Here is a 24,966-nt window from a genome sequence, read left to right as displayed (position 1 = left end):
GTTGATATTATAAATTCATCAATATACTCTCTAGTCTTTGTTTTAATAAGGTCACAGCTGTTGTGTGACAGAATGGAAGACTTCTGCTCAGAGTATTAGGTATTCATTAGAAAATATTAAACCTAATACTTAAGAAAACAAACCCTTCACCCGTCACTCACTACAGTGAGTTTTTGAATTGGATTTAGGGTGTATAATTCAGGATGGTCTTGGATTGTGGGATTACTCTTCAATTTTAATCCAGTGTTTTAAATCACTATGGCCCAGATCAGTGTTTAGCTTCATAAACTGTGTATTATACAGATGTAACATAAACATGTGTAGGCCAGCTCTGGCTTTTTACTCCTGCTCCTACCGTCCTTGCTCCGTCAGAGGTAAATCCAATTTCACACCTTTGAATGTTATCCTAAACACATGCACTACAGTACATATCCTGCTTGTTAGACCAGTTTTGTGAAGCACCGCCAGGAATGATGTTGCACATGGACAGCTAGGATAAGTACAAGCTATTTCAGACTCCTTTGATGGGCAGGTACTGTATGTTTCTTTTTTGGAACCCAGCTGTCAACAACTCAACTTGAGGTGTTGATACTGTATGTCTACACTCAGGTCAGACAGCTGAAGGTGCAGACAGCAGGGCCGTCATTAAAGTCATAGTTTTCTATGTCTGATTCCAGTCACTTTACATGCCACTTCAAATCCCAGTCTTGTTTTAGGCTTTTCAGGACCACTTAAATGTGAAATCCTGTTTTGCACTTTGCATCAACAAGTTGCTCTCATAATATAGAGTTTTTATCTCAAAGCACAGCTGATTTTGGGTTTTACTGTTGAATCATTACTCAGATGCCTTGAATGATACAACTACCAGTTTTAAATCTATTGTATAAGATCTAACTTTCAAGACCACGCCAGTAAACCAGAGCTAAGTGTCACTCACTGCTTTTATTGTTAGAGCCCTCACTATAGCAAAGCAATTCATCTTCTGAATCGTGTGGCGTCATGTCCCTGTGGTGACAAGTGAACAAGTGCCACGTTATTGGGCGAGCAGCCAAACATTGTAATGAACTGTCACAGTGTGAAGATTGGGACTGATTGCCTCAGTCGTCATTTTTAGGTCACACGTTCTAAGTCCATCAAGGACAAACAAAGTATAAACTCTTGGGATTTTCATTGTGGCGTTTTATTTTAATTTTACTGTAATGTCTCACCATAAAACAGCCTTGTGTAACAGGCCCACCTTGTGTGGTGGCTCATATGAACAACATGATTTAATTTGATGCAATAACACTAAATCCTTTCTTGGAGAGTTGTCAGATCAGATGAAGATATGTTGCCCTCTTTTCTCTTTGAACAGTGGAGCTTGATCAGAAGCTTCTGCAGATCCTTCTTCTCCTTCTCTCTGAGCTCCCACTCAGTGATGCTGTACTGTATGTGGAGCTCACTGGAAATCAAAGAGAAAATTAAAGCTAATAAAGCAGCTATTTCCAGAAAGTATGAACCAGTGTCCTTAGGCTGGTGGTTATTTGTGCAGAGACATATACCGTTATTGTAAAAGACGAGGGAAAAAAGAGTTAACAAGTTAATTTGGCTAATTTATCTCTTATATGGCAAGCGTTTATTTTCTAACCCGGTTGGTTTTCACCCTCCCATGGCCTGAGAGTCCTTTGAGCTGATTCCATCTTATTCTTTGATCAATACATGTCTTTGCTTTTCCTTTTGAAACGTACCAGCAGGGCAGAATTGATTGAGGCTAAACGTGGGATGTGTGATTTTCTTTTTCTTTTTTTTCTTTAAAGCATGGCCCCTGTATTTGATCAGGTATCGACAGCTGCTATCATGCTGTATTAGCACCGCTGCCTCCACAGCATCATACCACAGTATAATCAACCAGTGTTTATGGCTGTGGTCTGGTACAAAGCCACAAGGAGCCATTACAGTTAGTTAGTCCACCTGGGGCAGATCACAGGCTGCCTGTGATCAGATCAGAGCGGCACAAGAGACGGAAAGAGACTCCATAAGGATTTGCTCTTTGCTTACTCTTTTGTACCACATGTAGGGCTGCATTAGTGACCTGTTTAGTGTATTCTGCAGTAGGTAAGGAGACATTCGGTGGCACCTCTGTCTCTTTTTCTTGTTTACTTTTTCCCTCTGCCATGTTTTACAAGCCCTCTGACTCCTCGCCTTCGCATAGATTTTTATGGAGTGTGAGCAAGAGAAATAGACATCTGACTTATTTTCCACTCTCATCTGTTTGTTGTGCTCAACTCATTGCCTTAGAGCAAGATGATAGCACAGACAATAGCACTACAGCCCAAGGCAACAAGAATGAGGACATTTTAACCCTTAAACATTTAAATGCAACAATAGACTCTATTAGTCAGGTACAAGGCAGAGGCCCTGCAGTTTCTCCCAGCACCCTTTCCACCCCCGTGAACACCCACTACTTCACTGCAGTGGCACGCCCCTGGGCGGTTACCTGCCCCTCTTCAAGCGAAAAATGACTCGCCCTTCTCAAACCTGCCACTGCATCACAGGGGGTGACTTTGTGGAAGCGATTCTTCAGGATGTTTTGATGGTGGAGCAGGGGGGTGGGGGGGTGGGGTAGTGCTTGTTAACTGGCATATCCTCCACTCCTCCCATGGAGGCCAGTAGGACGGGACAGTGGGTGAGATGGAGAGAGATTGGTGGGCTCGTGGTTTTCTCTTCCCTCCCACAGTGACTGAGGCAGTTATTATCACCTTCTAGCTGTGAGGCTGAGTTGTTTAAGTAACCCCAGATCTTGATGAAGCATGAAGACTTCCTAGCTGTTAAATGTTAATGGCATCTCGTCAGGCCTTAAGAATCCTTTCAGTTAGTAATAGAAATGTCCTTTTTGCATACATGCATATGCTTTAAATACAGATATGAACAACCTTTTTTTGGGAGGGGGGCAGACACTGATCAGTCACAACATTAAAAGTGCTGACTGGTTTTAATAATCTGACTGCTCAGTACATATATATTCATAAGCACATTATCTTTTAATATATGCTGGGAGTTTACCTCATCAACAATGTTAGTGCTATCACTCCTGCACTCCTGGAGCTGCTCCCTTGACAGTAAACAAAACAGCCCGAACGCCAAACATGTAAACTAAATGAGTGTTTGTTTGCTCCCTCTGTCCACCGTGAACTCTATTTTGCAGAATGATAACAGTTCTGAACCAGAAAATGGACCCATATTTCCCACAAATGATCTTGCACATTGCCACCGTGTCTACAAAATTAGCTTCTTATTCATCTCACTAGCTCCAAAAAGTACTGTCACTATTTTGTTCATAGCTCCGGGGGGAAGTTGTTCATGTAGAGAAATCCACTAACTGTCTTAGATCATCTACGCTGTAAAGCTGAATTTAGTTTTGGGGCGTATTCTCACTTTTAGTTTGAAAAAAAATAAAATAATAATAATAAGTTTTGGGGGCAGGCTTAGCTAAATGGATTAAGATAGATTTAAGTACAAGTAAAAGTTAGTGAAAAAGTTTGTTGAAGAAGAACATTTCCGTGGAAAAGAGGAATACTTTGTCCACAGAAAGTCAACCTATTTTCAAAATAAACAAGAAGCATCAGTTTAGTCATAGTGCTTGAGGTCTGTTCTTGTAGGTATAAATTTGTCTCGTCTTAACAGCCTCCGGGTTACAAGAGTTGGAAGTTTAAGTGAAATTATGCTAATCTGCACACCAGTTTTATTTTCATATGCATGAGTTAGCATGAATAACTTTTAAAACAGTTTTGTTTGTAGCAAAATTTATATGCACGCACGCATGCATGCACAAGCATACACACACACACACATCAACGTTTCATGTTTTTATATTGTTCACTCCAATGTACTTGACAGTGTGGCTCAGTGAAATTCTTCAAACGGGTCACATTGTTTATCTTGAGTATAGATTCACTCCTGCTAGAGTTTCCCAAGGTCATCATTTTTATCACAGATCTAAAAATGTTCCCCAATATGTGAAGTGGCCTCAGAACTGTTGTGAACACCGCCAGGCTGGAGGCTCTCCCCACTGCACCATTACTGTGATGTAGAGCTGTGTGGACACCCTCATTTCCAGACGTCCTCTCAACATTACATTCACAATCCCACAGCCCACCCACTGCTCTCAGTCTGTGGCTACAAAGCTGCATTTACAGGAAGAGATGAGTGTAGAGAATCCTGGGGGAAGGGTCCATAGTCAAGCAAACATCCAAAGAAGCCACCGCAGTCACACAGCCAAACCGACAGACGCCAATGATCAACAACTCGAGGAGAGACACTTTCTCCCTCTGTCTCGCAGGAATCTCTGCAGATCAAAATGGAAAGATGGTTATGCTTGTGGGCCAGCAGTCAAGTTGTTTTAGCTCGCTGCACATTTGGTATTTCTTCCTTCAAAGCATCACACATCTCTATCACTGGAAACAGCAGAGCTCCTCTTTATGTGGTGGTTCAGTCATAATCTGGTCAGTCAATGCAGCTTTAAAATTACTTTTATGTTTTTTCTTTTTTTTTTTTTTCCTTTTCTCTGTGCAGAAATAGAGATTGGTGTCTAAAACCGCTTTAGCTGCTGTCTTTGTTGTGTTCATCACAGCGTTCATCAATATCTTTGAGGGAGGAAAAGATTGAACACAGGAAACAATAAAAGAAAAAAACAGAATAAGTTGTTTTTGTTTGCACGTCACACATGAATGCTTCCCCTTCATACTGCTTTTCATAATGTTATTGTGCTAGTTTCATTGATGTAATCAGCAAGACTCATCCACAGAGCTTTTAAACAAAAAAGAAAGGGTTTGATTTTGCCAAATTGCCTTATTTTGTTAGTTTGGTGAGTCTTTTTTAAAGCAAACTATTTCCACTTTATAGTAAGAGAGGGTGGTTTATTAAATCACTTCAGGGGTGTGAGGATGCTAAAGGAGCAGAGGTCTGGATTATGTGATGATTAGTTTAAGCCAGGTGGTAGCTGCAGATTGCACTTCCTTTAACCCTCACTGATGGATCCAGAAGGGCTGATTGACTCTTGGTTTTTTGGCTACACTTGGAGCTTCTGAAAAATGTTGAAGTGGAGTCAATTGTCTGATTTTTGCAGCCTGTAGCCAGCATTAAGTTACTTGACAGATGCAGTCATTCCCTTTGTTGGGTGAGTGAAGGCGTACCTAGGCATAGGCTTTTACTCTTGACAAGGGGTTTGTACTCTGCAAGTAAGCAGACTTAAGTCAAAGTTCTCACCTACACGACTGCTGGCTCAGAGAGACTAGTAAAGGTGTCTCTGGCATGTTGCCCCAACAATAGGTAACATGCCGCAAGCACAGAGGCCTGAATTTCTGACCTAGATTCAGGGTGTTATACAGTACAGGAGGCCTACATGGGCGCCTGTGTGCTACTGGAGGGGGTGTTATAGTTTATTTTCTCTGTGCTATGGTGGCGTCACAGGCAATGTGGCGTGGTGCCACTTGTGCTGAGATATGCACCACTGCTATTTCTTCTGCTTATTGAAGCTGCAGGAACCTACTCTGGGGTTTCCACCAGTAGATACAGTACCCATAATGACTCCCAGATGGACCTCAGTAAACCAGTGGTCCTAGATCTGACCAGCTACTTTTTAAGGTTAGCTGCACTCTTGCACCTCTTCACTGTGATTAATTCCTGTTGATTTTCAAATCTGGCAAGATGTATACTTTTACATCTTGTTTCTTTTGAATGAATAGCAGATTGTTGTTTTGTCTTCTTTGTAGTTCAATAAAAAAAATAAGCTTTCTATTGATAATGTATTAAATCTAATAGGTACTCCTCTCATTTTGAGGTGCAAAGAAACATGTCCAGATTTCTCATATAGTTAAATTCTTTGTCCCTCTTTTTCTACAGTATTTCTTTTACATTTGGTCTCAACAAGAGGAAGTGACAGTTAAGAGTTCCCTCACTCCTCAATAAGCTGCTGAATCAATCATAAGGATTTGTCTTGTTTACTGGAGAGGAAATACAGCATATAGACAGTTACTGGACAATTAGAACTACAGTACTAGAACAATGTACAGTATGTTGTTTACAGTACAGTATGGTATGTAGAAGTGTATTTTGGCAATGTCAATATTTCTTGTCACCTATATTTTTTGTCTACATTCTGTGTGTGTGTGTGTGTGTGTGTGTCTACTTACATCCACAAAGTGAAAGAGACCCGGTCAAAGATCAGTGTCATACCTCAAAAGTCTATTTTCATGGGTACCCTGCTCCCCTTCCTCCATCTCAGGAGGAGCCAACCTCATCTCACCTTAAGTCAGAGGGCACTGCGGATAACAAGCTGAAAGGTTTTTCCGGCCACTTCCTCTGTGCCACTGACATGGATATTTTTATTTAGCTTCCTAGATGGAGCCCTTTACTTCACAGATGAGAGCTGACCTTATTACTCTCAAGTTTATTGAAAACAAAGAATGACAACACTCACTGTTTACCAAGATCCATTTGCGCTTGGCCCTGATCTTGTTGGTGTTAGCGTTATGCACGTTCTAACACCCTCATCTGTCAGTGCACTGGCCCATCGCTGATATGTCACCTTCTCCATATGCCTTCAGTGAGCACTCAGTTCTGCAAATCCTGCCAAATAAAAACTGCTGTAGAAACATACTTGGAGCAAGACGACCTTTCTTCTCTGGCAAGGTGCTTCTGTGCTAGCGGAATTGCGGACAAAAGCGTATTTCCCACCATGTAACCTTGCTGTTAAAACCAACAATAATAACACAGAATGTCTTCAAAAGGTTTAAGCGATAAAAGATGGACAGAGGGGTGGCAGAACTAAGCCTTCTATAAAAACAACACGTTTGAAAGATTGTGTGAAAGTGCTTCAGAAGATTTTTTGCATTTGCATGAACTTGTGAAGTGAAGTTTGTAAACGCATTAAAAATGTGTACTTTAGACCTTACATAGAAAAGCACCAAGAAAACAATGAGATGGAAATTGACCAAAAAAAATGCCTCTGTATCTGCTCAGTGTTTTCTTTCTTTTTTTGGTTGTTTTTTCTCCTTCTTTGTTCCCGGTCCCTGAGCACTGAGTCACATGGTTTATCCTTCCCGTGGACAAGTTGTAGGGAACGAGCTGTTACCGGGGCGTAATTGTGTAGGGCCCCCTCGGTCACTTGAGCTGCACTGTCGTCTCCTGGCCTCTGCAGTAAGGATGGACCTGTTGGCAGATGGCCAAAGCATAAATAGAGATGCATTTCTAAATCCCAGGTGGCAGAAAAGAGTTACACCAAGTTGTGCTTGGGGCTTTTGGCTGGCACTGCAGGCTAAAACAGAGCATATATAAATGTTCAGCTTGACTACACAGAGCTGCATTAATTCAGGATGGCCAGTGTGTAGCCAAATTAGAGTCTCTGTTGTTTAACGACAAACTGTGTTCATTCAGTGTGACACAAAAAAGAGTTTTATGGTCATGGGAATAAACAGTTTGTAAAGCATAACATAAGATCTGGGTTGGTGCCCAGCAGGGAGCTGACATTCCTGCTTTGAGTTAATCATAAATATGACTCGGCATGGAAGAAATGACATAGATGGGTGATTGTCCATTATGGGGATGATAGTGCTTTAAGGATTCATGCAATCTCATGTTCATTAGACACAGAAAAGAGTAGTTCAGAAAGAGGGTCGGCAGAGGAAATGAATTAATAAAATCAGTGTGAAATCACCCTCCGCTGAAACCACTGATGCATCTTAATTTGGCAGCACTATCAATATTAAACTCTGCCTGAGTCATTCAGAATCTGACCTTTATCAGTACCATCTTTTTTTATTGGAAATTATTTTAAACATTGGCAACTTTTTAGATGCAACTTTTCCTGCACCCTAATGATTTAGCTTGAGCCATAAACGATATGCACGGTGGTCCTGTGAGCTCAGCACACTCACTGTGACTTAACAACACATGCAAAGACACAAACTGATCTTCCTCAATTTGACAACACATGCAAATGAACATATGTGCTGCGTATTCAGTCCTACAACACAACTGAACCGTTTCACAAGAAAAAGTAATTCATCTGGCTGGGACTTACTCATTGCCCGGTTGTGGTTGTTGAGGTTAGAGGCATCACATAAGACAGAGTGATTGCTTTTTGTCTTTTGAAGCTATTTCTTGCCTTAATTCTGAAACCGAGATTGAAAGAACACGAGGTAGGAGAAACTTTAAGAGAGAGAGAACCCGAGTTGCTGCAGTTATAATTATGTTTCAAGAACTTTGTTACTTCAATTATACACAAAATATCCTCTGTGTGTTAACATATTAACCTGTATGTTTTCTCCAAAATCAAATATTTATATTAACTCTCTCCACTTTTCATCTGCACCTTTCGCTGTTTTAACCATCTATTAAGTGCACCTTAGTAATGTTATAAGGCTTGTGGATCAGACTGTTCCGAGTTAGATCAGTATTCCCCTCACACACCTGCTGCTGAGGCTCCATCTGTAAGCTTAAAATGACACTTAAGGCTTTCCTTTGAGTGTCATTCTGCTGCCAAGCTCAGGGCTTTTCACATTCTGCATGTCCCAGCTTCAGCAGAGCCTCTGGTCTGCATGCCTTCGAAATGATGAGTGTTTTGCTTCTCAGATACTCAAACCCCTCTGCAATGCATCCTAAGATACCTTTTCAAGGGCTTCTGGAGTGCAGCTCTGAATAACTTGTCTGTGGGCTAATCCCACTTTAAAAAGCATGTCCTTGGAATACACTATTCTTAATCCTGCATTCACAGCATCATACATCATCATATCCCTTGAAACATACACCATGTACCACTGTGGAAACTAACCTGCATATGAGATGAGACTTGAGAAGTTCTGTAAAGGAGATCAATAAAATCAATGCTCATGTAAAACCTAGATGCGTGCGACCAAGGCTCAAATATATCATCATGAAAACGCATGTCAATGAGAAATGAGGTGATGTTAAATCTCTCTGTCAACTGCTTCTGTGACTTCATCAGACTGCAGATAGAAATCCTCTTTTATGTGCTGATTGTCACTTCAGTGGGATGGGTGAGGATAGATTGACATGATAGATTGACAGTGGAGGCAGGCACTTCCTTGTCCTATCTTCTATCTCTGACTCAACTTTGAGAGACAAGGCTTGTCTTGGCCTTGTGTGGTGTGGACTAGACACATTTCACCAGGGCCTGTCAAACACAACATCCAAATCCGATAGCCCATACATAAAGGCAAGGCTCTGAGGATATGTCAGCAGTTCTTGAAGTACAGCAGAATTATAAGAATATGCTGAATGGAATTCACATGGGCAAGCGATAATCTATACAGTACTGGAGAATTAGATTAGATATGCGATAAAATACAGGTGGGGAAAAGAAAACAGACTAGCATGCACCTTGACTTTTACTTGTAAGAAAAGCATCACTCTGTGCAAATAACCTGCAGAGATGTCCTGTCCTTCCCACTGAGATATGGACAGATGGCTCCGTTTTTTTTCTCTCTGTCTCCTTCAGGAGCGCCCTGTGTTACGTCAAAACTGCCAAACGTGAGTGGGAGGAAATAATACACACAAAAGAAATAATGAATAAGCGCAAGCATTGCCTCACAGGATTGATGAGCACACTAATCACAGAGGGGACTGAAGATAAGACAGCATGATATACGCTGTTGTTATCAAAACTACAGTGTTATCATCAGCTGAACATGTGTGTGTCTGGTCATATGGAGTTCAAGTGTTATCGTGTTAGAGCCTTGGCATGTGCATCAGAATATGCTGTGCTGTGTTGTTTTTAAATGTTCTCCTCCCTTTGTAATGTCCGACTAGTCGCTCAGTGATAACATCATGGGGCCCTAGTCTTGTGGCGCGGTGCAAGGTGGCGCAGGGTGGCGCAGTGGAAGTTTGGACCAGCACAGCATGGCGCACGGCCAGTTTGGCAGTTTGGTAGGCGCGCCGAGATGGGTGTGGCAGCGCAGCAGAGGGAGGTGTCAACAGATTCAGCTTGGAGCAGTGACAATTTTGTACCAAAAGGCTGCGCCAAAGGTGCGCTGAAAGCTCGCCAACTCCAACCTGGTCTACTCTTGGTGTAAGGCGGAGCGCAGGCGGTGCGGTGGTAATTTGACTTGGCTGTGTTGAACCCACTCCACGCCTTCTCTCCTCCCTCTTTGCCACTTGCACCGGTGGGAGGGACAGAGGCGGGCTAGTGCACGAAAATTGCAAAGTGCGCCTAGACACATCCTGTTGGCACGGCGCAGTGTAGGTGCACTGTGCCAGCACCTGGTCTACGAAATTAGAGCCCCATGTGTTGTTGAATATGTGCAGTGTATATACCTGTATTATAAGTCTAGAACTATTGTTTTATATTATGTCCTTGAGGTGTACCCCATATAAATATACCAAATGATCTTTATCTGTAGGCATAAAACCCTTTGTTAATAAAGTCACCAATCTTATAAGCCAATGATGGACATTATGCTCATTCAGAGTGGCATTGGCATTTTTAATTTTTTCCACTCATTCAATTCATTATATCTGCCCAGAGATTAAAATCCTGTTTTCAGTATCAGATCCAACATCTGCAGGACCACCATGAATCACAAGACATCATCAGCTGCAACAGCAGCACAATGTCTCAGGGGAACCCTTAACCGCTATGGAGGAGGGAGAAAAAAAAGGATGATTACTTTAAGGGAAGTACAAGTGTTCAAGGTCAGGGGTTAATTATCTGGTAGGCATAAACAACCAGTTGTCCACTTCATTCCTGTCGATCACTGACTATGGAGGTCTGACCACTGCCCCTCATCTAGATAGAGGGGTCAAGAGGGTCGGCTTGCTCACCAAACATCTCTGTCTGCTGCAATCTGTGACATAAAAACAGATAGCATTAGATGAACCTTCCTCAGGGGGAAATTGTTAAATCAGCTCCAGATGTAGACATGTAACATGATGACACATTTCCCTGTTAAAGAGAAGTCTGGACCAGCCTCCAGTTTTGTGGCTTACAATGTCTTGGCAGAGGAAAAACAGGGCTTTACCCAACATCTGACTGTAATTTAATAAAGGAAGTGGGTGAAATGTAGGGGCAATACTGCTGGGACATTACCTTTCATTCTCCTAATTACGTTTGGGGGCTTTGTGAGAGGATTACAAGCTATTAACAGGCATTTATTTCAATGATTTATGTAATTTATGTTGTTGTTTTGGGCCAATTTAGGCTTAGGTTTATGCAATATATACACTGTTGGTTTTCAGACACATTTCTCTTTTTATTCATATTACAATGGTTAATTGTGGTTTAATTTTCCCAATGATTTGTTTGGAAGAGATTGATCAATAAAGTTTTGTGACGATACACACTTTATCTATCAAGAATATATGTAATAAATCACATTGTCACATACATTTCGTGAGAAGAGGTAAACAATATTGTATTCCAACTTTATGGGCAACAGTGTATTATATTTAAAGTAAATATATAAATATGACATATACAGTATTTATAAATGTACGCGTCTGTTCGGTGTGTTCAGCTCTATCGGAAATGCGCAGAAGTCGTTGGGCGACGTCTTGCCCGATTTGACATGCAATCGGGGAGCATCGGCCACTGGAGGTGTGCTAGCTATGACCATTCTGATTGGTGGTACCCTAGTGAATCAGCACGACGTGTGGGAGGGGCGGAAGTGACGATAGTAAACAAACCACTCATTTAAACAGAGATGGCACAGAGACAAACTACATGTAAACTACTCATATAAACCAGCACAAACTTATAATGAAGCGAAAACATGTTTTTAGACATTTAAGCAAATTATGACATCTCTCATCTGCAAATGACTTCAGCCCTTTTACTATGGCAAACAGTGGTGAGCTCAGATCTGTTCATGATAGTGGATAACGTATAATGATTGGCCAAGGAGACCAGTCAGATACACAGAGAGGGCTGCTAAAGACAAATAGGGCTGTAAACAGTTTCTGGAATGAATGAATGAATGAATATTTTATTTTTGTGCTGTGCCACCATTGTGGCCAATCCCATTTGGGATTACAAGACACATTTACTAAGAACATCAGAAACTAGACAATCCTTCCTGTTGTCATTACCCGCCACACAAATGTACATATGACACATATATAAACAACTTAAAGCAGAAGTAAGCGATCCGGTCATTTTGGCTAATGCTGCGTTCCGGGCAGGCTTTTGAAACCGTAAATTACAGCTTCACGTCACGACTTACGACTTTGTAGCGTTCCAGGCAGCCCACTCGTGTTTTTCCGACCTGCTTTACCTGTGAAAGTCACTATAACGGCCACTCGTAACTTCCGACCCGTGAACTCGTACCAGATCGAACTGGTACGACTTCACAGGTCGGAAAAACACGAGTTACGAGTTGCCTTGAACGCACCATAACGTCTTGTCAGCCGATGGAGTTAGCAGCCCCCGCCCTCGTCATGGATCTATGGTCCTTGTCCCTGCACACACAGCCCTTCATGCCGTTCTCTCTCCTCATTGGATAAAACTTGTAGGATACGAGAAAAGTTTTCTCCTCGGCTCAGAGCAGAGCAGAGTGACTGACAGGCCCGTGTTTCGGTCCAAACACTCTATGTAAGTGATTGCTGTCGGAAGATAGAACTATTTAAGACTTATATTAACACAAAAATATCGCTTACTTCTGCTTTAAGACTACTAACAACATTCATCTGTATAGCTCTTCTTCTCACTGCCCAGGCCTGGGTGTGTTGATGGTGCACCAACCTGCTAGTGTGTTGGGATTTCTCCCCGTTTTCCTGATGGACGGTTACCATTGTCAATGTGTCTGTGAGAGAGAGAGCAACAACAAGGCATGGGAAGTCTGAGCATTGATTTGCTCAGTGCGCTGCACCTCTGCAATGCCCTAACTGCACTAAACACTATTTAAGATATCTTTTTATGTTTGTTTTTTGTTTTTTTAATTGATGTAAAACTATTTCTACAGACCAATTAGGAGGGTTAGAACAAAGGCATTTTCCACTATTCTCACTCAGTTTTCTCCTGGAGAAAAAGTTACATGGGTTGCCTTTTAGTGTTAATATACCTGGGCAGTTTGCTCAAGTAAGGATATGATACAGTGGCTCAACAGAAGCCACTTTGAGTAAAAGGCATATGACAGTTTGCCAAACAGCAATTTAAAGGACTCATGAGGAAAATGATTCTCCTGTCTGCTGAGGCAAAAGCTGAACTGTTTAGGAGGAACTCCAAAAACTGTATCTGGCCAACACCAGGCACAGCTCATCACCTGGCTAATACCATGGTGGCAGCATCATGCTGTGTGTGCATGTGCGTGTGAGGCTTCCTGAACAGTGAGTGACCAGGTATGAACATGTGGCATCATATTGCAGACTACTAGCTGGTCAGTTCCAGCAGTGTGAATAGTATTTAAACCTACCCGCAAATGCCAGTACTGGTCACTTTAGATGATAAATTGTATTGTTTGTTAAAAACACAGCTAACATACACATTGTGTCTCATTGCCCCTGCTGGATTGCCTGTCAGATGAACACATACTGTAGTTTTTAGCTTGGAGGTGACATTTGTGAATATGTTGTAACAATATTGTTTTCCTTCTTTCAAAAATGATCTTTTTTAAATCTTACTTAACATTTTTTTTACTGCAAAAACTTGCTGGAAAAATGGGTTGTGGCAGTTCTCTACTGCAAAATTATTTACACTCTGGCAGGCAGAAAAGGTTCAATACACTTCATAAAATTTCATCCTTTTTTTTTTGCTTCAATGTTACGTCTTCAATAATCTTCAAATGTGCAAGATCTGACACGAGATATCTACTGTTGGATGAAGTGGAAAGCAGATCATTTGGGCTGTGTGTTTTGTGTGGCTGTAGCAGGTGCCGGTGCTGTAGAGGTCAGCGCAGCCCAGCGGAGAGGGCGCAGATGACCCCTCCCTTTGTAGGCCTTGTTCTTGTTCCCTGGACACACTATAGCCAATTTAGCGCTCGTAGCCAGTATCAGTTCTGACACACAGCACTATTCATTGCTCTCATTATTGTCTGACTGAGACACTTTTTAGAGAGCAATAGAGGAACAAAGCCAGGGAGCGAGACGTTCCAGGGGACAGATGAGAGCACTGAAGGAATACTGTATATTTTGGGTTTGAAAATTTTCTTTAGGGGAGGTGCATGGTTAATGATTGACAACTGCAGTCTATTAATTTTTATTATTTAGTATTTATCAATATGTCACATGAACAGCTAGGCCTAACTAATTTACACAAGTTCATAATGATGCACAAAATAGTCATTATGTAGAATTACAAATAAAACACCTTCACAAGTGCATGCTATTCTCTGCACTCAAGTACCTTTCAATGATTCTGTTCAGTTTGTGTTAAGGCCACATTATATCTGAGTCAGTTCTAGTATTAATGGCTCTGATGTTGCATAGTATTGCATTTAAGTGATCATTACATAAACACCTTGTGAAGTACTGAAATCCAGGAGAATGCCACTAAATAGCCTCAGTTGAATCAGCATCATTCTGGCACCATTTCAGGAAGAGTGTCACTGCAGTTGTATTATTGGAGAGCCAGTGTATTGGATTGCATTAAATTGTACGCTTGTTAGCTTTATGGTCTCAATGTGCTGGAGAAATCTCTCCTCAAATTGACTTGTTAAATTGTCATAATGAAAATCTGCAGCAGCATTATTTTACTGAAGACATCAGTTGCAAAATGTTTGTATTTGTTTTTGTTTTTTTGTTATAGGCTTTAATGAATGTATTTCAGTGCAGAAAGGTAGTTTTGGACTATCATCAACAGGGAGAGAGCTTCTTGGATGCATGCCTGAGACTGTGACCGTGTTAAAGAAGTTGTGCAAACGCAGTTCATTTACCTGACCACTGGGCTAGCACATCTTTCTTTTTAAGTGTTGTCCTCCCGCTCTCTCCTCTCTTTCTTTCACAGTTCCTCTCGCTCCCATGCTCTTCAAGCTTCTCATCTTCCTGCTCTGTTTTTTTTTTTTTACTGAGTGGATTAACTGCAGTCCCTGAAGTAATCCCTTTTCTCCCACCTGATTTACTGGCAATGCGCCACTTTTAAGTCTCACTTTCCCTGTGCTGATCTCCAAGGGACTGATGGCCTCTCATAAAACAGAGGCAAATCGTAAGATGGGCTGGCTGTGTTTTCGTCTCTTTGCGGCATGTTGTGCTCCAGGCTATTTGAGTGGCTTGCCCATTTGGCTCACCTCTGCATTTGAACCTACCAGTGGCATCAAAGCAGGATCTGAACTCAAACACGTATTGCAGCGTTGTTGTTGTTTTGTTTTTTTGCAGTTGTGAAGTCAACACTGGATTGTGCTCAGAAAGAGCTGAGAACTGTTACTTTTCTGAGCTATATACATGTCCCTATGACATTTATCTAAACTGTATCTATCGATAACATACTGTACTGTTAACTTCTATTACACTCAAGAGTAAGCAGTCCACTTATGGATGTATAAACAGCATCTGTTCACAGATTGAATCACTGTATCTCAGTGTTTACAAGTGGTTATTAAATCTTTTTTTATTTTATTTTAATGTTCCACTAATGCAATTAGTCTTGTACAAATTATTCTGCGATGGAATACATAAATGGTGTTTCATACGCATATGCTGTGCCCTTCCTTAATAATTGCATCAGTATTTGTATTATTGTTGTCACCGTTGCAAACAATTTGTGTTTCTCAAGGAATACAACAATTTAAGAATAACTGAAAAGCTGAATTGTTGAATGAGGACTGACCATTGTTTTTCTTTATGAGGCAGACACTGCTCGGTATTTGTCAGGGTAATGGCTGCTAATGGGATTGTAAAGCCCCTCGAACTGAAATTAATTAAAACATAATCCCCCCTTGATTGCAGTAACCTTCCATAATCAAGATGTTTCCTTCTGACAAGTGCTTGTTTGTTCACTTGTGTGCTGCTAATGTGTTAGCAGGAGGTTGGGAGGAGACTAGTTTTGTGTATTCGTCATGCTGGTTGTTTTTAGAGTCGTAATTACCGCAGATTGTCCTGAGCTAACTATTCAAGACACAGGTATCCATGGCTGAAATCTACAAGAAAAAAATGGCTTTAAGCACCTGAAATATATATGGCAGTTACTGGAATCAGCTATGGTGTAATGATAACAACTGACTTCTGAATAGTATGCATCTGATTAGAGCAACCAGTTTGAGTCTGAGTCTTTGACTGACTGGCTGTCTTACATACTGTACAGCAGTGATGGCAGAGTGTAAATCATTACAAATGCCTTCTCAAACAATTTTTATCCAAATTTCATGAAGTTATTTACATCTGATATAAGTCAGATATGTTTCATGCTGTTCAAAGTGATTTTAAAAATACTCCTTATTTCTGTATCACACTCAGATATTACAGTTATTACAAAAATGTTGAGTTATTTGGTTGTCATTGTTTGTCTAAGATCATTTAATCTTTTTTGTCTCCCACCAAACTTCAGTATGAAGCCCCCTCCACATTTAGTTGTAGCATCTAGGTTGAGACACTATGATACAAACCAAATAGACTCAACTACATGATCCACAGTGGACTGTAGACAAATCTGATCTAACCCTGATGTAATTTGGGGGAGATGGGGACTGTGCTCCAACTGTGAATTGGAGATTTAATGGCTTTGTATTAAATGGCTTTGAAAATGTCCTGGGGAACAGACCCTGAAAAACATGCTCAGTCAGACACACAGCCACAAACCATCTGTGCAATGGCAAATATCATGCGCATGAATCCTCAACAGTTTTACATATTTCATGTCTCTGTTATACAGTAATACAGTACATACATTTCATCCTCATTTTTTCTTCCATCCATCTACTTGGTGTGTTTTTGATGGTTGTTTGTTATGCCAACTGTGGGAATCAGCTGCTTTGTCTTGCCATATAAGCCACAAGGTAACATGCGGGCTGGAAGGCCCACAAGTATTTTCCTCACTCTGTCTAACAATAATCACAATGTAGTCGTCACATTACAAGAGACAGCAGGGATCGTCTTGTGATGCGATGGCCACATGCTCACGAAATACAGAAATAGATACATACAAACCCAGTGTTTGATTGTGTTCATGATTATATATGACCAAACACATACAGGGTGACACACAAACAAAATGGCACCTCATGCATTTCACATGAATGAAACCAAAAGTGTGAGTGCTTGAGGTTCAACCTGTGTCTTTGGGGAGAGGTTTTACAGCTCGGTGTCATCAAACATCTTTTCACCCAAACAGAGTTGTCTCCTGGATCCCCCGTGGATTCTTGGGTGAATCACAAAACATTTCTCTTTTCTCTCAGAGCCTCTTTCCCTCACTTTTATATCACTCTTTTCATTTATTTATTTTTTAGTACTCTGCTCTGCTGCAGATTAAACATGCTGCTGCCTCTAGTCACAGTACCTCAGTGACCATTATGTGTGAAGACCATGACTGTATTTCCCTGGAGCATCAGACATTCCGCAAAAAAAGATGTATTTTGAGATATTACAAATGTGCTCAAGTGACTATTATAGATTTTTATAGATAAAACCTCAGAGAGATGAAGCGCCGTAACAGACTTACTTTAATCATGTTTCACTTTCTTAAGCTTTCCAAATCTCAAACCCAGTTACATATACATGACGTGAAAATATACCTATGAGTCACAGAAGAGTCAGTCTATGTTAGAGGATTAAAAGTCCTGCAGCTGCCACAGGCTAGTTTGGAAATCATTAGAAATGTGTCTAAAAAATGTTCAAAAGCAATTTCTCTTCTTCTAAACCATCCCTATAATCTCCTTCCCACAAACTGGATCTATAAAAGAGCTGCATGCTAATTGTTGTAATGGGTGGGTTAGTTTGGGGGTCTGTCACCTTCTGTAACCGGTTGGATGAATCAATCAAACCAGTGCTATTTAAGAGACAAATTACAGGGAAAAGGTGGCTGTATAGATGGTAATGCTGTGAGAATTTGTCATATTAACAGTTGGTTCTGTGTTCCTGTGATATTTAAATGAAGTGACTGAGACTTTTTTACTTTTACTGTAAAATTACTGGTGCAAAATTAAAGCTTCTTTTTTTTTAAGTTTGACCTTTCTGGCACTTCGCACAGCACAGCAATTTGAATATCAACAACTACACCCCCTAGAAAGTCCTACCCACCTCTTTCTCCTGCCTTACCTCCAACGCACCCTTCTTGCATGCGTTGGCAAGGTAACGATAAACAGAAGAGGAAAGCCAGTGAAACAAGATTTTGAGTCAGATTCAGAGGTTAGGCTACAACCAACTGTTTGACAAAACACTTTATTTCCAAAAGTGTTCTTCCTTATGTATGTTGACTTGTAGTCCGGACTATCGTCTGCTCTCTGTGTCCTCTTACTGTTCTGAAAAAAAAATAAACATTATTCCTGGTCAGGGGTGGAGAGGAGTGCATGAGGAGTACGCTTGGCCAATCATTGCATTCGTACTGAATGAAATGAAAGCAAAGTTGTAACTGTCCCTTTATGCATTTAAAAGCCTTGCAACCCAATCGTATACACCCTGGTACGTTATTTTAATTCTTAACTCTTACAAACACATCATTAATCTATCATTATCATTAAGCCAACATCTTTGGGAACTAACCAACATCAACAAAAAAGCAATTAATTTCTGGCCGGTTTTTATTTTGGAAATCTCATTGGAAAGTATGATCATTCTTTAAACTACAAAGAAAGTACACTGGGTTAATTGTTATTAACATTTGAGAACTTGGGCCTATGTTCTAGCATTAACGATCTCCCAAGGAGCAATTTGATTTATTAGTTTCAAGAAACCAGTGCCTTTGTGGAAGCTTCTCAGGGCAGACAGAATCAAGTAACACACAGGGAAAATTCAATATATGCTCCCTACCAATGCATTCTAATGAGGATGAGGTCTTTCTAATTGCTGACTGTCTGCTTTAAATAAATTAATGCACCTTTCTTGTTGTTGTTTCTTGGTTCTTCTAGATATTAACGAATGTGAAAGGGACCCATGCAAGAATGGGGGCATTTGCACAGATCTGGTTGCCAACTATTCCTGTGAATGCCCAGGGGAGTACATGGGGAGGAACTGTCAATACAGTAAGTGCTCATGTTTTTTGTTTTTGTTTTTTTTGTAAATGTTTTGTCTTTTAACTCCTTTAGAACTCCCCAATGTTTACTGGACACCCGATGCTGCAGGTACTGTAATTGCACGGTGGGTAGTATTAAGGCAAACGGATCTAACATCTTACCCTATAACAGTGGGTAGTGAATCAACTATGGTGTGATCATGTGTTATACAAGTGTTGAGGAAGAGATGTTTCATGAGGTCTGTTATCACTATGTTTATCGTAGATTTTTGAGGATTACATCCATCCATCCATCCATTAGCTATACTGCATACCCTTAGGGTCATTCACATCAATTGGCACTTTAGAGTCTCACAACCTATCTGATGTACAGATGTACAAAATAAGGTCATAGGAAAACTGCTGGAGATGCTGGAGAGCTCAAAGGGGCTCTGTGTGTTTATTAGTCTATTGGGGATTTTGTCTGCTCGGTCAAGGAACACATTCAGACTAATTTATCAGTAGACTCAATCCTGAGCTACCCCTGCCTACACTGCTACTCACAAATAAATGTATCGCATTCACTGTCTTATTGTACTGTAGGTACATCACAGTTGTTCTGCGACAGACCAAGAATAGTCAGGAATTTGACCATCGCACTGCAGAGGGAGAAATGTTGCTTTGAAAACCTGCAGAGCAGAAGATACAGTAGAGGGAAATTTGTGAACGGAGGAGTCAAGAAGCACAGCCCAGCTGATTAGTTTGGTGTTGGGAGTGAAGCACTCATTTGTTGGAAGGCAGTTTTAGTCTTGCTGATTGAACGTGCTCCATTGTTTGTTTAATGATGTTCATTTTCATTTTATCATTGAATTCAATATTTGCACAATTAAACAACCATTAATTCAGCCTGTAATTTCCAAAGTTGTAGTGCAGTCTTTACTTCAACACATCACACTGGAAATGAATCAGTGACAATGTGATGACAAATGCTGGCTCTCGCCTTTACATCCACTATTATAACCTGTGTAGACATTTTGGCCCTTCTTACACATTCCCCACAAGGATAAAAAGGGCCATAAGTCCTACATTTCTCACCTAATGTAGATGTTAACAATCCCCAACACCGGTGCACTGGAGCTGAGCCAAACACAACACAGACTGTTCCTTTCAGTCTGAACTGTTGCCTAGAGTATATTTTCTGACAATGTTACTCCATGTCAAGCAGTCAGAAACTGAGAGACTGGAAAACCAGGAACAGAAAGAAAAAAAGATTTGTATTTTTAGTGTCCATCACAATTTTCAAACCACAGCTACATTTTCAAAATGGACAAATGGCATGACTGCAGGATATTATTAGGTTTACTGGATCACTTACAGTACTGTCACCCGTCTCATTATCGGTTTCACTCTCAGCTTGAATGCTAAAGATGAGGGATACTGCAGTAATATACTGTATTAATGCAGTGTCATAAATCTGGGGTAGTGGTGAATTTCACATGGGGAAAATGCCCTGGATATCCAGATTTTTCCATCCCTTTAGTGTTATTAAAGTACGAACTTTTTTATCATCTAACTCAGTTACCACACCCTCCCTACCAGGTCGACACCCACACTTTGAAAATGTAAAAGCAACATGTCCACCCAAACTTCCAGCCAATAAGCAGAAGTCTTCAAGCTGTGATAAGCCAATGACAGTGCTCACAGAAAGAGGTAGAATGCCTGGAATGCACTTCTATGCAGGGACTCATCATCTCCTCTGACTTGTTCCCTCAGCCCACATTGTGTGTGTGGGCAAGTCCCGCACACACAGAGACTGTCGCAGATTAAGCAGCTGTACATTTTCTGGCTATGGATATGCAGCCCTATACCTGAAATCAGCATGAGAATATTATATGAAAGCGGGAGTGGGGTTTTGGCCACTGTCTGCCTGTTCAGTGACTATCCTGTTTTACTGAAATAATTACAGTGGCTTCAATATTGATTCGAGACATGAGAAGAAGAAAGCATGAAATACAGTGAGATAACAGGCTTCTTTGCTCTTTCGGCTGAAACTAATTTGGGATAGACACTTTCAGACTAATATGGGTTAAATGGTCAGTTAAAGATCCAATATTTAGAAAAGGTGGTATGGTGGCTGTTCTCTGTTTCACAAAAGCATTGTGAGGCTAGCAAGACTGTAGAAACATCTGGTGTCAGCACATGCTAAATCCATTCAAGCACACCAAGTTTACCAAACTTCCATCTTTCCATGACCTGCCCTGAAAGTCAGTGTTTTTGACTTCTGTGTAACAATACGTTGCTTTGACAACAGCCAGCCATGAGCTTTTGATACCAGTCTTAGCTGTAGCATAACTCCAGTACAGTATATTGAGCTGCCATCGAGAACACAACTATAAAGCACCCTTGGCTTGTCCTTAAAGCAGCTAGTTTGGGACTGTTGTTGTTATTTTAAGCCCGTGGTTGCACTAGTTATTCAGTTTGCTGCAGACCACCCTGACTCCACTGTATACAACTACACAGCAGCCCTACAATAAGCGACTAAAAGTGTATGTGCGAAAACATGGAACTGTAATACAGTATATTTCTGCCCTTATATCAAGAGTGAGTGATGCTACCTATAAGGAGATACATTATTATCACATACAATACCAACAAAGAAATTAGTATACATTTATTGAAAATATAAAAAGCTTTTTAAATATTTATACATCTACAGTAGGTTTAGGTTTTCAGTCTACAATATAAGCTTACATACTTATACATAAACATATTTGTACGAGTCAGTTATGTTGATATTTGAAATTTTATTTGTATTTTCTAATAGCTATTATATGTTTGTTTTATTTTATATGTGCATATATGTAAATTTAAAAGATGTGCATATATTGCATTTATGTGTTTTATCTGATGATTATGGTAATTATGGTTACATTTTTATTAGAGTACTGATTGCTGTTACTTTTAAAGCACATGGACATGTAGACACACTCAGACACCTTTATTTGAATTTTCTAATAGCTTTTATTTGTGTTTTATTTTATATATCTCATATGTAAATTTAAAATATGTACATATATTGCGTTTATGTGTTTTATCTAATGTTTATAAGTTTATTTGAAAACAGGGACAGTGCACATTAATAACATCACTGTAAATGCGCCAGAATTAGCCAAGAGGCTATTTTTCATCTGTAGTCCCCAGACGGATGTTAAAAAGTCACCCTAAAAACAGAATATGAATATGATTAAAATTACAAAGTTATTAGCCAAGGCAATCTACAAACATGCACAGCAATTAACAACTTGACAAAAGAACATACAACATGACATGACAAAAGAACATATATAACATCAATCAGAAAACATAATTCAATACATCCCCAACACATGCAGCAAAGACACATCACACCACAGCATACAAAGCAGAAGCACAGACACAAACTGCATGCATACACAATATAACGACACCACAAAAAGACATGCATGCTAATGAAAATATGGTTGCATTTTTATTAGAGTACTGATTGCTTTTAAAGCACATGAACATGCAGACACACTCAGACACCCACATCTTATACATACAAGTGCATTTAAATCAGTCCCATTTGTCACCTGAGGAACTTCGGTCGCATGGCTGTCGTCTGTTTTGTGTGTTAAGTTCTCTCTTCCTCATCCCCTTGTTCCACTGCATGCTCATTAGTATTGGTGTGCTGGCATTAATTTCAGTTGGGCTCTAATTTGTTTAGGCTGTAGGTAGGGCTTGTGGGAGATGGATTCAGCTGTCACATCTTGGTAGTGCTGGTGTTAGTGATGCGTGCTGTCGCAGAGCTGATGTATGCTCAGGGGCCAGCAGGCCAAGGCCCGGGGGCTGGCTGCCTCCGCTGTTTTGACGGACGGCTGGCAGGCGGCTCGTTAAGAGTGGCCCATCATTGCCACAAGGTGAGACGGACCGGGGTTTTGCAATAGTGTCTTGCCACAACGTCCACATAAAATATCTTACAAGAAAGCTGCCCTGAAAGTACAACATCCAGACAAATATTATTCTATGCTGTTGATGCAGCACTGCCCCCAAGCCCTGACGTCAGATACTAGTAAGGAATAATAGATTTGATTTTACTCTCAGGATGGTATGCCATTTGGTGCTTGATATATCACCCTCAACTCAGTTAACACTCTAGACTAGCCATGTAGAAATGCCTAATTCCACAAAGCAGATTCTGTAATATGAGTGGATCTTGATCACATGTTACCCTCTATGAATGATTTGAAACATGTTAGTCATGCTTGTAGCCTGTTTGCAAGGAAGGCTGCACCGGTCTGTCTTTCTTTCCTCCATTTAGGTCTAGAATTAACAACATTTGATGGATTACCAGCAAATTTTTTCAGACATCCATGGTCCCCAGTGGCTGAATCCTATTGACTTTGGTGTCACCTTGACTTTTCTTGCAGGTCCATCAACATTTTTTTTGTGTTGGTAAATACCTCAACATCTTCAAGACTGATTGATACAGAGCTTTGTGCAAACATTCATTGTTTTAGACAAGGTGCTGTAGCCCATTTACTTTTGTGAGCTTATGTGCTAAAGAGCACATGAGTGTGCTAAAATATCCTCAACCAAAATATTGAACATTTCAAACTTATAGCATCAGCATATTAGCTTGCCAGTATATTAGCATTTAGCTCAAAGCACTGCTGGGCCTAAGTGCCACTAGCACAGTTATAGACCCTTAGTCTTGTTAAAAAGAAACATAATCATTACATAAGGCTATTTACTTCAACACCTAAATAAATGTTTCTATTGATTGCTGCGTCTGCAAGCAACCCTTAGGATTTCAAATATATATATTGCTTATTTCATTTCAGAGTTATGGTTAAAAAATGATCGAATGAATTAATCACTTTGAATCAGTTGCTCCCTGGCCAAGGAGATAAAAGTGTATGTCCTATTTTATAGACGTCCATTTATACGATTTAAAGTTATTGATCTTGCAGACAGACTAACCTCCTTGTCAAGCAGAAAAAAAAACACTAAATACAAGGATAATGTTACTTTTGGGCTAAAATGCAAATGTGACATGAAAGTCCTGAGTAGTTTACCACTATCTCAAGATAAAAACTGTTCATCAGAGCTTCTTTCAGTTTCAGCAGTAGGCTACTGCAGCCACCTACACCATTTTCTCATACAGTAGGTCTGGAACCAGTAAGTCACACACAAGGAAAAAGTGAGTGATTTAACATAGTGGAATATATAAAAACATCTCTGACACACACACACACACACACACACACACACACACACACACACACACACACACACACACACACACACACACACACACACACACACACACACGCATACACACACACGCATGCACACACACACGCATGCACACACACACACACAGATATACTCTTTACTCTCTTCTCTCCACCACTTGATCCCTCTGGACCATCCTCAGACATTACTCACTGTCTCCCTGGCTCCCTGGTGACTAGAACCCCACTGTTTTACCAGCTGGATAAGCTGTGCTAGGGTTGCTTTCATTGTTCCATTCTTCCCTCGCTCTTAGATTTCTTGTATGGTGAAAGTCATCTCACAGCTTTAAGAGCTGCCAGTTTCACTGTCTGCTGGTGTGTGTGTGTGTCTGTCTGTGTGTCTGTCTGTCTGTCTGTCTGTCTGCCATTCTATGTGTCAGTGCTTGGTGTGAATTGTTTAGGCGCTTTGCTTAAATGGAAAAGATGGCATCACAGCCTCCTGGTGACCACTGCTCCAGGCTTCCCCCAAAGGCTGGCTTGCACTGACACTTACAGTTCATGAGGCATGAGCAAGCAGTGCCTGTAGTTGAACTCTTCCCTTCATATGCCCTCATTCTTTTGGGACACTTCCAAGTTCTCTCAGCT

The 24,966-nt window shown here is 40.6% G+C and overlaps 1 protein-coding gene across 2 annotated transcripts in view; it reads left to right on the top strand.

Annotated features, from left to right (window-relative positions):
- edil3a (EGF like and discoidin domains 3a) overlaps nt 1-24,966 on the top strand; it is a 120,053-nt gene that overhangs the window by 48,309 nt on the left and 46,778 nt on the right. For both annotated transcript variants that reach the window (XM_085787036.1, XM_085787037.1), the window contains exon 4: nt 18,984-19,097. In XM_085787036.1, the coding sequence (XP_085643162.1) occupies nt 18,984-19,097 (114 nt within the window). The remainder of the gene's footprint in view (nt 1-18,983; nt 19,098-24,966) is intronic.

This window comes from Trachurus japonicus, chromosome 9 (genome assembly GCF_045865225.1).
Source record: "Trachurus japonicus isolate A0001 chromosome 9, Traja_1.0".
NCBI lineage: Eukaryota > Metazoa > Chordata > Actinopteri > Carangiformes > Carangidae > Trachurus > Trachurus japonicus.
Note: the sequence above shows the minus strand (reverse complement) of the source record. Positions and strands in the feature narration are given on the sequence as shown.